The sequence below is a fragment of the Blennius ocellaris genome (genome assembly GCF_963422515.1).
Source record: "Blennius ocellaris genome assembly, chromosome: 15".
NCBI classification, from domain to species: Eukaryota; Metazoa; Chordata; class Actinopteri; order Blenniiformes; family Blenniidae; genus Blennius; species Blennius ocellaris.
Window position 1 is genome coordinate 11,187,239 of NC_137664.1, and position 16,511 is coordinate 11,203,749.

A 16,511-nucleotide genomic window follows, 5' to 3' on the forward strand; every position below is an offset into this window, starting at 1 on the left:
GACTTTTGCTCTTTTTAATCATCCAGGGTAAATGTCCCATTGATGCCCTCGACAGCTCAGGAAAGACTGCTCTGCATCATGCTGGTGAGTGTCAATGTCCTCAGAGTTAATTCAACAAAAAAAAAAAATGCTCTGACTGAAGGTTAGTCTTCTGTGAGTGGGGCGTGGGAAAATATCTTCCGAGATTAGGGTTAAGCTCCAATTTTATTAGGGTAAAGCCGTAATCCATATTTGGTATTGCGTGAGTGATTAAGAATGATTTCAGTCCAATCAAACAGAATTATTGTCTCCATTGTCTGTCTTTTGCTTTATTTCACTTTCAGCTGCCAGTGGGAACATCCAGATTGTCCAACTGCTGTGTGAACTCAAAAGCCCCATTAATCTGAAAGATGCAGTATGTATGCTTTCATTTGTACTTCCACTTTGTCCTCTGCAGACTTATTTTTTCTGGCGCGAGAAGTGATGGGGCTCTGAAACACAAGAACAACTCAAGCGCGTCCCATTCGTATCACTTGCTGTCATGTTTTCTGACACAACTTTGGGGAGTTGGTTTGAGGATTAGTTTCGCTCAGATCGTCTTTAAAATCAACTGCTGAAAGATCCTTGTTAATTGATACGTCCTCCTGTTTGTCCCTCGCTCTGAGATAGATTAATGCAATGCGCTGTGTGCGTGTGGTAGAAGGCCGGCGCACTGTGGGAACTTCTCTCTCTAACCGCAGACATGCGGTCTCCAGTGCAGTGACACATCATGCCTGTGGTTTTTTCTTTTTCTTTTTTCTTTTACCCAGCTGGGATGTGCACGTATAAAGTTGTGTGCCTACTTAACATGTCAGAAAGTGAGTGAGACAAAAGAAACTCAGATGCTGCTCATTAAATTTCTTCTCCAACTACTAATATAAACATACTCGGTGAGGATGCTCCGTCACCCGGGTGTGTAAAGTGTTACTTCTACTTCCATTCTCCTCACTTAGGTTTTGGAGTTGAGGTCATTGCGACAACAGAAAAGCAGGGAAATAGAGTTTTGCTCCCAAGTGCTAGTCGCAATAAACCTCGGGAATAGCATCTAGCATTTCATTCATTTATAAAATGATGTCCTGAAAATCAACAAAAACACACAGAAACGTCGAAAAACTGGATGTTGGAAAAAGGGGCAGAAGTTCACGCTCACTGCACATTTTTGAACAATTCTACAGCAATCCAATCGCGATAAATCCTCTCATAAGGTCATGAGAGTTAAACAGTTTACAGGTTGTTTGTTCAGGATATTAAAGTGAGCTCTTGTTGAACATTTGCACAACAGTCAGGATTGATTGTCAGGAATAACATCGTCCACAAGAGAGACGGTTGTCCTGTGTCCCAGGGCTGAATGAAAACAGTGATATTCTTTACACTGTGAAATCTTCTCGCAGTCACTTGAAAACATCTTGGAATTCAGCATCTACTGGGAAATTATCAAAAGAACTAAGTATGTGCTTCCAGGAATCTGTCAGAAACGTGAACTAATCTGGAATTTTTTGCAGTTGCATATTTTTTTTTTTTTTGCTTATGATAGGTGATAATCACATTAATACAGTAATCCTGTTGAATGTGAGACATAGTTTCATTTTGCCTTCACCGAACAGCATTCACTTTTCCATCTGTAACCATGTCCGTGCATGTGTGTGGTTTGCACTACTTTTTCCCTCTAAGTGGATGTACAGACTGTGAACCTCAAAGTCATCTGGAACATATTCCTGTTTCTGCTCTTTTTATGCAGAGGAGATCATTCCAGTTTGTTAGTGTTCGGCACGCACAAAATAAATACATGGCAGGACATGTAATCAAATAGAGGAGCATCTCCCTGGTTTCACATATGTCCGCCAAAGGAATGTATATAAAGTTAAATAGATATTTAAGATTTGCTAAGTGCGGTAAGATATCCTTTGAAGCACTGCCTGTTATTTTGGAATGAAATACTGCAAATTCCTTTTCAATATATAAACGCTCAGCCTTGACTCAATTCATGAATTTGGCTTTGTGATTCACACGCTTCCTTGAATAAATGTATCTTTTCAGGCAGAAATAAATTTTTTTTATTCTGTAACATTTATTTGACAAGCGATGTTACATGCTTACAGTCTAAAAAATGTGCAATTTCAGTCTTTCATACTGAAGCAGTATGTCCCTAAGGACAAATATTGAGTCATATTACAGCTTCTTTATCTAAAATAGATACAGATTGGATGTGACTAACAACTGATAAACATTCTTCCTAAAACCTGTTAAAAACAAAAAAACAAAAAACAAAAAAAACCCCTGCTGGAACCCATTTTTGAGCTCTGTTCTAACGTGGAGGTGCAAAACAGTCCTGGACCAGCTCCCTTTGTTTCATAACTTTGAAATGAGTCCTTCAAATCTACAGAGGTTTTTATATTAACAGGTGGTTATGCACGACAGATCCTTGATCCCAAAGCTTCTTAAGTAACATTTTCAATGCTGGATTTGTACTTAGAAATAATATCACATTGTAGTGTTGATACTTTTACCTAACAGATCTGAATACTTTAAAAGGGGCTGCGGGATAATCGTGTAGTTTACGGGACACGTTTTGAACTGACAGCCTGCAGAGTGGTGACCAGAGTGCAAACCAAGTTTCAATTATTGTAAAATATATTAAAATTGTACACGCTTTAAGCAAAATGAAAGAAAACGGGAATTTTTCAGCTCTTGGCATTAAATAAAATTTAAAGTGCATAATTTTATACTGTGTGCAAAAGGAACTTGGTCTGACCCGGTACTGTCTGGCTATGAGGCAGAAATGACTACCACTAGAGTGCTGTACTGCAGCAGCCCCACACTCCTTGTTTGGTTGCTTAAAGTAAACTTTGAATAGTATTATCGAAAGGGGATCATTAAAGCAGACCATGAAGGTTGTCCTCTGATGACTTACCCCCCTGAAAGTCCTGCACGGTCAAATTACTGCTTACATTCATGACAATATGGTACAAATTAAAACGTGAGTCAGTCCTGCGCTGGTACACTTCAGCATCCGTAGTCGGGATATACAAGCAAGGAGCTTGGTGTGCGCTGTAATTAGTTTCACCAGTGCTTTATTGTTTAGTGGCACAATGATGGAGTTTGCAGCAATTATTCCCAGCATGGAAGTCAGGATCTTGTTAGGAGTTGCAATGAGATACGGAAAAAAACAACAAAAAACCTTTGCCTCAACAAATGCAGGCTTGTAGTTTCAAGTTCCTGCAAAGTGGAGCTTCATTTTGAAAAAAAAAAAAAAATCTTGTTTGTGATTTTACTTTCCAACCTTGTATACTGGTTTGTCTTGTGATGCGTCTCAAATAATATGCATCACATGAACTCCACAAAGAGTACATTTATCTTTCAAATCGGGGTTCGCTTGTCTGCTTTCACTCCAATTGTCAAGTTTCCTTCTCCACTTCAGGCCTGCCCAGGCTTTTCCACTGTTGCCCAAATTTGGGCAATCAAGCTTTTAAAAACAGCGGCGAGCAAATCAGAAACACAAGTCATGTAACATGCGAAGGAATGAGCAGTAATACACCTGTGCCCCCGCAAACATCCACACACACACTGAATGGATTAGCCAGACCACAACCAAATTATATTGTCTTTCAGGTTCCAGAGAAACAGAAAGGCCGAGCAGACACAGAGCTGGTAAAGTCTTCAGTGGGGCTCAGAGGGAAGCAGAACATAGTTTTGTTCTCTGTGGTGTGGAAGCAGCAGCCTTGTAATATAAAACACACAACTATGCTGACACACTTTTTTCCCACCCCCCCCTTTTTTTTTTCTTTGGTTGGACACAGCTACTATGTTTTGTTTTGTTTTTTTCTTCCACTTCTTGTTTCACTGGTAACAGTTTACATGATGTGAGAAAGTCTGCTACAAAAACTAGAGGAGAATAGAAACTCTTGTCAGTCACAGTGTTGTTTTGATGTTCGTTGGGCCCGTTGGACACGAGTTGTCCCGAGCGCTCGAGGCGGCGGCTCCCCACCACCCTCAACAGTCTCAGCCAATCAGCTGTTGGGGATGGATTGAGGTAATAGGAGGCAGAGGTTAGGTGAAGGGTCATGCTTTGGGTCGGGGTCCATCACTCCTGATGTGATGCGGTTTGTAAAATATTGCGGCTTCCTGCCAACTGTGCAATAACCTCCACCGAGCCCATTTTTTTTTTCCCTCGCTGGTATTTCTCTCACTGTAAAGCATCTAGCGCTGTGGAAACTGGAAAAAAAATGTTGCCCTTGTTGTTCGACTGCTGGGAAATGAGTTTCAGAGCCTTTCGGTGCTTTTTCACACGCATCTGAGATTTCTCTCACCACACACAGATAGCCACCGTTCTCCGTGTCAAAGTCCACATTCTGTAGTCAGACATGATAAGTTACATAGGTGTGTGCGGACATAAGCACCGCGTTATAATCTAACTTGTATCGAATATGTGTTATTACATTTTCTCCCAAAGGACGGTTTCACATCTCTGCTGTTGTCAGCCAAACACGGCCATGCTGAGGTGTGCAGCATTTTGTTGGACTGTGGTGCTGAAATCAACACTTCCGACAACAGCGGCAGGTAAACGTTGCACTCGTGAACACGACTCGGCGGCCGGCATGTACTTTCTCTGCACACCTACCTGGATCTTTGTGCTCTGCAGGACGGCCTTGATGCTCGCAGCAGAGTCCAGCGCAGTGTCTGTTGCAGACATCATGGCTCAGCGGGGGGCCGACCTGGCAGCTGTGGATTCAAACGGCCATGATGTGTTACATTATGCGAAGCTGTCAAGCAACACTGAGGCCAAAACAGCCCTCGTGACAACTCTGAATAAATATCTGGCCACAGGTGAGAGGAAAAAAACACACAATAGACTTCCAATAAACGATAGGACTTTATGCATGTATCCGTGTGTATATTTCCAATATTATATTCGCTACATTAATTGTACTAATAAAGCAGTTATTTTTAAAGAGAACATTGCACCATAGATAAATTATGTCTCAATCACTGTGTTCCGAACCATAGTAATACCCTCAAATGTAAACGCATAACAGTTTATGACTAAATCTGTGAGATTCAACATCCCCTTCAGATATGAGTTGGGTGTCTTTAATCTTTATATTTTTCGGCCAAGTTCTCAACAAGAAAATAAACACAAACACACAAAAAATTTGTGTATCACAACCAACGTGAGACTGATTTGTCAAGCTCTGATTTGGGAGGGGGAAAAATAAAAGGTCAACACTGCCACCTGCAGTCACACTCGCGTCACTGCGATTTATATTCAATATGTTTGTTATCTGCTTTGGAGTTTGCTTTGAATTTGTCTTGCAAGTTTTGCAGTTATATTTAATTGAGAAGAAGCTTGCACAAAGTACTGACATCTTTTTTGTGTGCGCTTTCTTTTCCAGATCCTAGATCCCCTAAAAGTCCACAGGTAAGCTGCTCGTTCCCCTTTTCTTTTTTTGCATTTCATAATTTCTAATTCTACATAGAACTTAAACTGTACAACTAATTCATCATCAATTATAATTCTGACTAAAAATAGATGAAGTTTAGTTCCTCTAATTAACCGTGAAAACAGCTAAAGATGACAAATAAAAACCTAACAGACTAACATGAATTGCAGCCACAAATAGGTTTCCTTATATGTTGTAATACAGTTTCTGAGCTTCAGGAATATCCTTTGGTTTGCATTTATGGAAAACAAACCTCAACCCTTACTGTAGCACTCATTGATTGAACCTTTCTATTTATTTATTTATTTTAACTAACCAGCACTGAATCTCATCTTTTCTTTCTCTCCTGTCATTACGCCTCCTCTCTCTGCCTCCTCTGCTGGCTCCTCAGCATGATCAAGTAGCTAAGCTAAGTGATGAACGGATCACAACACCCAAAAAACGAAAAGCACCTCCACCTCCTATTAGCCCACTGCAGGTAAATGCATGCGTCTGTCGGCTTGTTTCGGTGTGCCACTCTCTATATTAATATGAATGCATGTGTGTATTTTTAAAACGAGGAGCTTCACAGCCTGTGGCCGGTTCTGTATTTACTTGTGGAGTTCTTTCATAGTTGTCCCCCTCATGGGATATCAGGCTTATTCATTTGTGTGCAATTACAGCTTTGTAAAAAGACAATCCTTATTCATGCAGGTTTTGAAATAGTACAATTTGGTAATGACACACTATGAGCCTGTGTGGTTTTGTGCGCCAGGAAAATATAAACAATGATTTATAATTCCAGTTCATGTCTACTCTTAATTCCAAAACCCCAATTTAATCCCCCCCCCCTCAGAGCTCGGGACCGTCATCTCCTTCAGTCGTTACATCTACCGGCACACCTGTCTCCAACAAAAGTGACACTCCCAGAAGATTCAACTATAAGGTAATACAAAGACACCAGACATCCTAATAACTTAAAAGATCATCTTTTCACATCCCAAGTTAATATCTGACTTAATCCCGTATGAGCCCCCCACCACCCACCCACCACCTGCTGTACCCCCCCCCCCCCTTTTTTTTTTCCACTCATCCACTCACCTCTTTCTCTGCCTTTCATTTCCAAGGAGGATGAGACCAGGGGAATCGTGCTGAGAGAGGAGGTGGAGAAACTCCACGAGGAGCGAAACATGCTGCTGGAGACAATCGAGGACCTGAAGCAGACGATGGAGACGGTGACGGGTCCCGAGCTGGACACAAAGGTGAATAATGACTAATGGCACGACGGTGGCTCATTGATGGTAAAAAGTTTGAACCAGGTGTCCTGAGCAGCTCAAAGATAATTTCCACGAGAAAGATCGTGAAATCGTAGTGAAAGTGTAGCGGCATACAAACATTTATACAGTAGAATATATAATAAATGAATTATATTGAATCATAAACTACAGATTGGATTTTGAGAATACCTCTTTTCCGAAGTAGATGTATAGACGCTCCTAGATGCTAGTTCTTCTTCTTTTTTTTATGTTTGATAAAATTCAAACTCTTTTTCAGTATCAGAGCCAAACATTAAATCCTCATCAAGTCCCGTTCTTAGTTAGAGCTGCACTCAAACAAGCGACTGGGCTGCTTTTCCACCATCAGCATTCTTGAAGGAGGTCTAACCTCAGCTTAAGACATGTCACGACTCGCGTTGTTTTTTTCCCCCCGAGTGGTCTTCGGCGTTTCATTCATGCTTCTTTGTGGCATGGGAATCTATGTGTGCCTTTGTGTGCGTTGACAGAGCGAACAGAGTTTCACAGCATCTGCAGCTCTGCTTTCTGCACTACAAGCCAAGGTTACTGCTCTCACTCTGGAGAACCAGCAGCTCGCTACCAAACTAAAGGTACGTAATCCTTTCACTTGTGCTCTGCGGTGGAACAATGAACAAATGACTGAATGGAGTTGAACGTACCTGCTGCACGCTGTGTATTTAGGTCACATTCCTGTCAGAAGCAAACATTTTTTAACTACAGTGGAAATGTCCGTGGATTAGACGAACATTGTGCAAACACTGAAGTCTTTTTGAGTACATGGTTCTGGTAGTGGCATTAAATTTGAATACTATGTACACCATGAAACTTGAGAATGAAAATTGAAAGAGAAACAGTTGAAAAGTAGCTCTACTTCTTTTCCACTGTTTAGAATTACCGCTCCTTCAAAATAAATATGAAAGTTTATATTTCACTTAATCAACAATAAAGTCAAAGAAAGTCAAACGTGATCCAAAATATTATCAAATTATAAGTTAATGCTAATTTCTGAAGGTTTATTGTTACAGTATTATTTAATATACAAAGAGAGAACAATATTTATATCAAGTCAATAAACATGTGATCCGGCTTTGTCATATTTTCATAAACTGGCTCTCACCCTCTGTACACAATGTAAACTCAATAACCACTTTGTTTGTCATACTGTAATGACTTATTTGTTTAAAACACATACTTATGAACAGTTTTAATATGGCAGTTTTAATTATAAGCCTCTTTAAAAACACTCAACATTTCCCACGTTATACTTTGTAGCTGACAACAGTATGTATTAATAAAAGCGTTTCATGGTGGTTTTCATGTATCCTGTCAGATAAATTACTTTATGATGTGAGGTTTTCAAATCAAACAAATGCAAGCTCTTCAAAAATGTGGTTTTACATGCAACTATCATCTTGGATTAAGTTACTTGTTTCTGAACCTGGCTCCCAGCTCAAAGCGCAGCAGGTAAAATGCTGATGAGACTGGTGTCAAATTACAAGGACTTGTTGCTGCTTGGTGGTAGATGCCAGCATGTAAGAAGCTTCTTAATGAGATGAAAATGAGCTTCCAAGAGAACTCAAAGACATGAAAGTTGAAGCTCCATCTTGTCTGAAGCAAGATAAGCTGGTCTTTTTTATGATGTGCAGTATTATTAAGCAAACTGTAATTTAAATGTTTATCGTTGCCCAATTGTTTCAACTCTACTCACAGAAACATCCGTCCCTCCACGGAAATGAGGACCTGAAGGACAGCAGTCGTCCCGACAGCATGGCCTCCAACTCCTCCTTCCACTCCACCCAGGATGAGTTTGATCCACTTCCACATGTCCCTCCCTCCACCCACGTGGAGTGGGGGCACCAAACTGACAGAGTGGAGGAGGTGGAGGGTGAAGGGGGGCGAGGGGGGAGCAAAGAGGAGATCAGACTGTTGCGACAGGCGCTCGAGAGCGTCCAGGTCAAACTGCTTGAAACCAGGAAGGAGAACCGCTCGCTCCAGGCTCAGCTGAAACCCGAGCGAATCGGAGGACAGGGGGACGACGAGGGCGTCAGAGAGAAGGCCAGAGAGGAAGAGTTGATGGGAAGTCTGGCAGAGCTGCAGGCCAAGCTGACAGACACTCAGGAGAGGTACCACCAGGCCGTGGAGGAGGCCGAGGTCCTGAGAGCTCAGAGGGGAGAAGAAGGCGACCCGACGGAGAGACAGGGAGTCCAGAGGCGTCCGTCGCTGGAACATGAAGTGAAGCAGCTGAAGACGCAGCTCGCACAGACGGGATCCGAGCACGAGAGAGCTGGTCAACGAATCAGACAGCTGGAGGAGGCGCTGAGGAGGACGGACGAGGAGCAGCAGGCTGTTCGGGACAAGGAGCAACAGATAGCACAGGTTGAAGAGCTGTACAAGGAGGCACAAGAGGAAGTCAGGGTTCTCCAGGTACTTTGATTTTCCATATCTTCATGTTTAGTAAGTAAACACTGATGGTATTTATCAAGCAAGTGAACATATTGATAAGATACGTTTAAGAATTCACAAGTTGTACTGATCATTAATATAGATGTGGCCCCAGGTGCATATTTGGCAATTTTATAGATTCATATATATGAAATCACACAAACATTTGTATTGTGTACAGAACAGTTAGTGTAACAGACAGTATCTTTTTATCAAATATACACCAGACACATCTGAGAAAAACTCATAGTAATTGTTGCCTGTTTTTTTTGTAAATAAGACCATAAATTGTTGGATTGAACTTCTTAATAATGCAGGGACAATATTTTAGCAAAACCTTTACCGATTTACAGATTTATGAATCTATGAATTGTAAAAAATGTGGAATTGAATTCTGTTTTACAATGGTAGTGAGCATAAATGGTCATTTATTGGACTCATTGTAAAGGATGAGGTTTGGAAATATATGCAGCTCTTGTATGATGTAAGCAAATTAAGTCAATTTCAGCACGTGACTTTGTTTTGCAGACATAAAACGTAAAGTCTCTTAGTTGAAACATATGAACACCATGCTGGACTCATCAGAACCAGAGGATGAAATCATTTATTTAATTTAAAAGTGATTATTTTTATTGTTATTAATAATAATAATAATAATAATTATTATTATTATTATTATTATTGCAAGCATCAAGAGTTACAGTAATGCTCCTAGTTGGTGGTCTCCCGAGCTGGAAGTCACATGTAAAATTATATTTATTGCAGGAATGCTTTGTTTTGTACACATCCCATATGAAGTATTCTAGCTTTAACAGGTTTATCATCAACTCATATGCTCCTTCAAGTATTGCATGTATTTTGTATTTCCCGCATTTTCAAATATATTTCATATACACCGACACTTTTTGCAGTGATCTCGAGTTCCCACGGTTTAATGTGTGGTTGTCTATTATGGTGTCAAACTCTGGCCGCCACAGCCAAAGTTATTTAAAGTAAAGTTTGAATTAACATTCACTAGTATAAGTCAGTGATACTGTATAAAACACTGAAGTGATGTTTGTAGCATATCAGTTTTAAAATTGTCTATTGTTTAAAAAAACAAAACAACTTAGAGATGTATTGCATTTTGTATTGTAAAACACTGCGGAGTAATTTATAATTATGTTGTCTTTTAACCAAGATGCATTTGTAACTGTGTACACAGCATGTAGTTACACGACACTTCTGAAGTTTAAATGGAACTATTTCACAGTCAAGATGAATTCATCCTCCACATCTGTCACTCATGCGATGTGTTTCCATCCTGGTGGTTGTTCAGGAGGCTCTGCGGGGCACAGTGCCCGTGGAAGCGGCAGCCAAAGACTTCGAGGAGATGAAGGCTGAGCTGAACGAAGTGATTTCTGGGCTGCAGCGCCGCCTGCTGGAGCTCTCGCACTCCTTCAGCGACACCAAGAGTCAGCTGAGCGCGGCGCAGAAGCAGCTGGCCGAGAGCGGCACGGCCTCGTCGCCGTCGGCAGACCAACAGATCCAGCTGCTGAGCGGCAAGGTGGAGGAGCTGCAGGCGCTGCTCACAGACGCCGAGGAGAAGTTCGCAGCCACACAAGAGGAGATCGCACGACTGCGGCAGGAGGCCGAGGCCCAGGCTCAGAGCTCCGTGGCCCTAGCCGACCACACACAGGTCATGTCGTCTCTGGGGAACGCCATCAAAGAGCTGGAGAGCGAGGCGGAAGCCTTGAGGGCAGAGTTGCACCAGAAGACCATGCTTGTGGAGGCGCTTCAGAAAAGGTGTGCGGAGAAACAGGGATGCAAGTGGGGAGCGTGGCACACAGAGAACAGTTGGCAGTTTTAACGGCTGCCCTGTGAATTTACATTTAATTTGTTGGCTTCACAGAAATATCTCTGAAAATGTTTCTTAGTGCCGCTTCAATGCTCTCCGTGTCACTTTCACAGGCTGACGGCAGAAAAAGACGCCACCACGGAGGACTCCGCCTTCCGTCAGGAGCAGGAGGCGATGCGGGAGCAGCTGGAGGGCGAGGTGACCCACCTGACGCAGCTCCTCCAGGGGGCCCTCAGGAAGCAGGATGAGATGGCTCTGGAAGCTGCTGATGCTTGGCAAAAGGTGGGAGAAGACGCAGCAGGATATCCACAGAGATAGACGAAACCAAAGACTTTCAAATGTTGAACCGTCCTGCACCCGCCGGCCTCTTCTCTGTGAATCAGGCCCGGGATAACCGTGCGGAGCGGGAAGCCCTGCAGGAGCTGCTGATGTCGAGGGAGAAGGAGAACCAGACGCTGACCTCCAGACTGGCCGAGTCCCAGGATGCAGTTTCTCAGCTTAAACAGCTGGTGGAGAATCACGTCGCCTCAGAGCGAGAGAAGAACAAAAGGGTCAGTGTTAATCGGGGTGTGAGTCACTTCTGCGCCGCGTGTCTGACACATAGTTAATTTCACATTAATGGTGTTATATTTATTTATTTATTTATTATTTTAAAGCTTCCTCTCATGTTTTGTCTTTCAGATAGATGACCTGTCTCGTGAGGTGGGGAAACTAAGAGATGCCTTAAACAGCCTGTCGCAGCTTTCCTACACCTCATGTTCTCCTTCGAAGAGGCAGCAGCAAACCCAGCAGCTGGAGACGATGCAGCAGCAAATCAAACAACTGCAGTTCCAGTTGGCTGTAAGACCTTTTCAGCCTATTTCACAAAAAAAAAGAAAACAAATTATCAGCCTCTCCAGGAGCTCACTCTTGATTGCTGTGGCCATTTCTGTGTCGCTGCAAATATAACATCTTAATTAATTACGTTAAACTCGTATTTCCTACGTGGATCAAAGGAAGGTAACTGTAGTTAAGAAGTGATGCAAGAGATAAAGGTCTTGGCCTGATCGTGCTGCTGAAGAAGTGAAAATATGCTGGAAAGTGAAACCTATTTACCATTTGTTTCATGTTGCCTTTAAAGGACTCAAAGAAGCAGCATGAAGAGATCGTGTCAGTCTACAGGATGCATCTCCTCTACGCCGTTCAGGTAAATCCATCATTGAGAATCCACTTGTCTTCTACCCACAATTGGGCAATCATTTGGTTTTCTTTTAAAAATCGAACAAGACAGAAACCAGAACTGGAAAAGAGCCATCATTCCATATTTTGAAGTGCAGGTCTGGAACAATATATATTTTAAGCTCCTATTACTATTCGACTGTGGTTGTTTCTCCTGCGAAATGAGAGAGAACCTTGCCGAACATTGAAATGAGTTTCCCACAGCTGAGATTCCAACAAAGTGTTTCAATTCCTTAAAACCAACAGTCGACACCCAGATATATCAACCTTAATGCGTTTATTCCTATCCTATCACCACTGACATGATTTGAAAAACTGAAGCAACATTTTTTTATGAGCTGACGATTGCGATGTTTTTTTCCCACAGAAATATTGTTTTGATTACGTGCGCATGTTGAGCCACATGCACGTTATTTTTATCTGGTTAAATCAGTCAGCGTGTGCTCATGTCTCCTCAGGGTCAGATGGACGAGGATGTCCAGAAAGCCTTGAAGCAGATCCTGATGATGTGCAAGGTGCCAAGCCAAGCCAAGGAGGCCTGCTGAGAGTCGGTGGGAACCGCCTCCTGAAATCCTCGTCGTCTTTGTAGGAAACCCCACTGCGGAAAATGCCGACACTTCGCGCCTCCAGCATTGGTCAAAAAAAAAAAAAAAAAAAAACGAGAAACTGGTTTACAGTCGCGTGCTCATTGCCTTTGTGATAAGACGGGAGCGGAGGTATTCAACGCCAATGGCACAGCCAGATATGTTTCTCAGTATTTGTACGTTAACCTTAAATCACACGCAGCTGCAAAAGTGCGATCGTTCACCTGTTCCGTGACGAATCTACCCAACGATCACACTCACACTATGTTCCTGTTACAACGTGCGCCAGGTGAAATGAAATCATCGTCAGTGATGCTGTTAATAGTATCTGTTTTATGATACGACAGTGGTAGTATTACTTTAACTCCTCTCTGTGTGTTTTATGCTCCTTCTAATCAGATTTCAACTGCAGGTGCATCTCAAAAGTAAAATATAACTGAACAGGTCCTATTTTATTTTCTGTTATTTCAACAATGAAACATTAAAACTAAAATGTTTCAAGCACACTGTATTTTTTACTTTCAGCATTTAAAGAAAAAAAAGGGGGGGTGTTATAAACAAGCGATGTCCTTTCCACTGCATGGGTTAACCACACAAAGTTTACACATTTTAAATAGCAGTAACTCCCGCATCAAATGTATGAATCTTACTATTGAAGTGTAGCAGAAGTCACTGAGATGCGAGAGAGTCAGTGATGCAGCAATGGAAGCTAGCAGAATGCGAGCCACTTAGCATGAGTATCCATTTATAATTTATATATGCAGAATGCTTCAATTACACAACAATGTTATTTTTGGATATTTCACAATACATTGCACAAGGGAACTTTGTTGAAATTTTCATGTTGTTAACAATTGATATGCAAAAATGTTGCACTAAAACAAAGGGAACATTGAAAGTACTGACCAGTTATGCTTCTGTTTTACTGGTCCGACCCTTTCAAAATCAAATTGGACTGTATGTGGCCCTGAACATCTCAAAAGTTTTGACTGTACTAAAACCATATTTAAAACAACAAAAATGCTTGAAATATTTCAGTTTATGTCTGAAAAATGTATAATAAATTAAAGTTTCAAAGTATTTTGAGATGCATCTGAAGTTTTGCCCTTTTGATGCATGAATGTTTGTTTGTTTTTTTTCCTGGCCCACTCTTCTCTAAAGAAACACTAGAAATACATGTATTATTATTTTCCTTTCACACAAAAATTTGTAAAATATATATATTTTACTGAATCACACCATGTTTTGTTTTGTTTTTTTAAATTGCTGTTCTTTATTGAAGAGGTTCGATGGCTGTATTTCTGATGGCATGTGTGTGTTTCGTGTGAATGAGAAGCCCCCCCCTGAGTGTAACGATAACGACACTATTTGTTATAGCAACACCTGACTTAGTTCATTTTCTTGTTTGTTATTCTTATTTTATGCATACGGCGTTCACTAAAATTGTTTACTGTAGTATATGAAGCTTAACACTGCAGCTGTTACAGATGTCCGGCAGTGTGGGGCTCAACGTTAGGATAGTAAGCCTTCCACATTTCCTCCTGCAGGCTTTTGTTTCTACTTGAAGAGAATCCATATGTAACAGCTGAAATCAAACGTTTGAGTTTCATGAGACGAGTTCTCCATGCAGCGTGCCTGTATCAGACAGTATTTTCACCAGGCTCCCTTCTTATTAATTTATTCACATGATTCGAGTTGTTCTGTCTGTTCATGATTCTCCTTTGTAGGTACAGAAACACTTTTCAGATGCACTTCTTTCTTCTCCAGTCTTTCTAACTGTGTTCACACTCCTTTGCCTTAGCGCTGCACTCAGAGCCGTACGCCCAGAGAGATGTTGGAGTCACACGCAGCACTTGTGCTGGAGTGGTTTTAATCAATTTGAGCGATTGACCCTCATTTCTCAGTCGGGAAGGTTTTGATTTATTTTTCTGTTCTTTTTTTTTTTTTTTTTTTTTTTTACACCTGATTGAGATTTTCTTTGCCCCCGAGTTAAAGCCTTTGCATGTCTTTTTATGTTTTAGGCGGCTGAACATCATACAGTGATTTTCTTTTGTCTCTCTCGGCCTTGACTGAAATGTTTTGTACCAGGAAAGGGAAAACAAAGGAACAGATCTTCTGTCTGTTGTTTCTTTATGGTTTTGTAGTGAGGAGGAAAGAAAGAAGCTTGTTTGCCAACTTTAATAAATTTTCATGATACTGTAGCACCGTATTGTGTTTTCTTTCCCACTCTGTCATCGAGAAAGAGATGCAGCGCCTACGTCTGTTCATGGAGCACGGTCACCTTTATTTTGAAAGAACTTACAAGTGTATCTAATGAAATAATAATACATTAGAAATGTCCATTTCTCACAGATTTAATTTAGACAGTGAAACCTTCAAGGATTTCATATTTCTATTTCTGGGTGCTACTTTACCTTTTTGTCAATTAATTGCCTTTCAATCACACTTTTCTTTCAAGTCATAAAAATGTATGTCAACAATCTCGAATGCTCGTATCTGATGTGGTAGAAGTTGACCTTGAAAGGTCCTCTAGTGCAGTGTTTTTCAACCACTGCACACTGGTGTTCCGCGAGATATAGTCAGGTGTGCCGTGGGAAATTGTCCAATTTCAAATTTTTTTCTAAAAATCATTTGCTCTCACAGCCGCTGTCAGCTGTGAGAGTAGTGTGTAATCATGTATAAATACTCTTCACCACTAGATGGCAGCACAGAACGTTGCCGGTAAAATCGAAACTTAACAGACGTCAGTCTGGTTAATCTCCACCTGCTGCTCCCATCTTGTATCAAAGTACTGTGTCAGTGACAGTGATGGAGAAGTTTTTGAAAAGGAAGAATGTTAACCAGGATCTCAGCTCTTCATCCATCAGGTCCAGGTTTCACACTGAGTGAGTAAAAATAAAAAAAAGAAATTGGGAAATACTTTTTTCTGTAATTAATTGATTCCTGTTGATAAAACTTTGATGAGAATGACTTTATATTGTTAATATAGGCCACAGAGTTTCACATTTGAACATATTCGGGTGGTGGTGTGCCTCCCGATTTTTCCAAAGAAAAAAGTGTGCCTTGGCTCAAAAATGTTGAAAAACACTGCTCTAGATTCTAAACAAGACTGACTCTTTCAGTTTCGATTTCAACGGCAACGTTCTGTGCTGCCATCTATTGGCGAAGAGTATTAATACATGATTACTCTGCAACACAAATGTTTTTTTTAGAAATAAAATGTGAAAATGGATAATTTCCAACGGCACACCTGACTATATCTCGCGGAACGCCAGTGTGCTGCGACACAGTGGTTGAAAAATACTGTCCCAGAGAAACACATCAGGGGTGGGGGGATATTGGATGTGTTTAACAGCCATACCACAGCAAGAGTCACATCACATTTGAAACACACACAACACGGCCACCCCCCCGGGTCAAAATATGTATAAATGTGAATAATGAAGCAGAGGGAAGCTGAAAATATCTCCCAAAGGCATCAAATTACAAATGAGACATTTCCATGTTGTTAAACAAAATTGGGTTTTATTTACATGCTTGAGTAACAGAAAACAAACAACAGGCTCCCAGAAAATGGCGTCTCTGGTTCACCATCGTGAAGCTCTTCTCTTCTTCTGTTGTTTTGCTTTCTTCTCTTGTCTTCTGGTCACAAACTTCTTTCCTTGCCCCAAATCTGAAAAACAAAATGTGTTTTGTGTTA

At 41.2% G+C, this 16,511-nt stretch overlaps 1 protein-coding gene across 1 annotated transcript in view; it reads left to right on the forward strand.

The window, feature by feature from the left end:
• Positions 1 to 14,956, forward strand: part of rai14 (retinoic acid induced 14) — a 38,661-nt gene extending 23,705 nt beyond the window's left edge. The window contains exons 6-21 of the mRNA XM_080510431.1: positions 27 to 84; positions 324 to 394; positions 4,469 to 4,575; positions 4,658 to 4,842; positions 5,409 to 5,434; positions 5,848 to 5,934; positions 6,292 to 6,381; positions 6,563 to 6,697; positions 7,219 to 7,320; positions 8,441 to 9,154; positions 10,491 to 10,957; positions 11,123 to 11,291; positions 11,393 to 11,560; positions 11,691 to 11,849; positions 12,130 to 12,195; positions 12,686 to 14,956. Coding sequence (XP_080366557.1) covers positions 27 to 84; positions 324 to 394; positions 4,469 to 4,575; positions 4,658 to 4,842; positions 5,409 to 5,434; positions 5,848 to 5,934; positions 6,292 to 6,381; positions 6,563 to 6,697; positions 7,219 to 7,320; positions 8,441 to 9,154; positions 10,491 to 10,957; positions 11,123 to 11,291; positions 11,393 to 11,560; positions 11,691 to 11,849; positions 12,130 to 12,195; positions 12,686 to 12,772 — 2,691 coding nt within the window. The 3' untranslated portion in view covers positions 12,773 to 14,956. The remainder of the gene's footprint in view (positions 1 to 26; positions 85 to 323; positions 395 to 4,468; positions 4,576 to 4,657; positions 4,843 to 5,408; positions 5,435 to 5,847; positions 5,935 to 6,291; positions 6,382 to 6,562; positions 6,698 to 7,218; positions 7,321 to 8,440; positions 9,155 to 10,490; positions 10,958 to 11,122; positions 11,292 to 11,392; positions 11,561 to 11,690; positions 11,850 to 12,129; positions 12,196 to 12,685) is intronic.
• Positions 14,957 to 16,511: the final 1,555 nt, after the last annotated feature.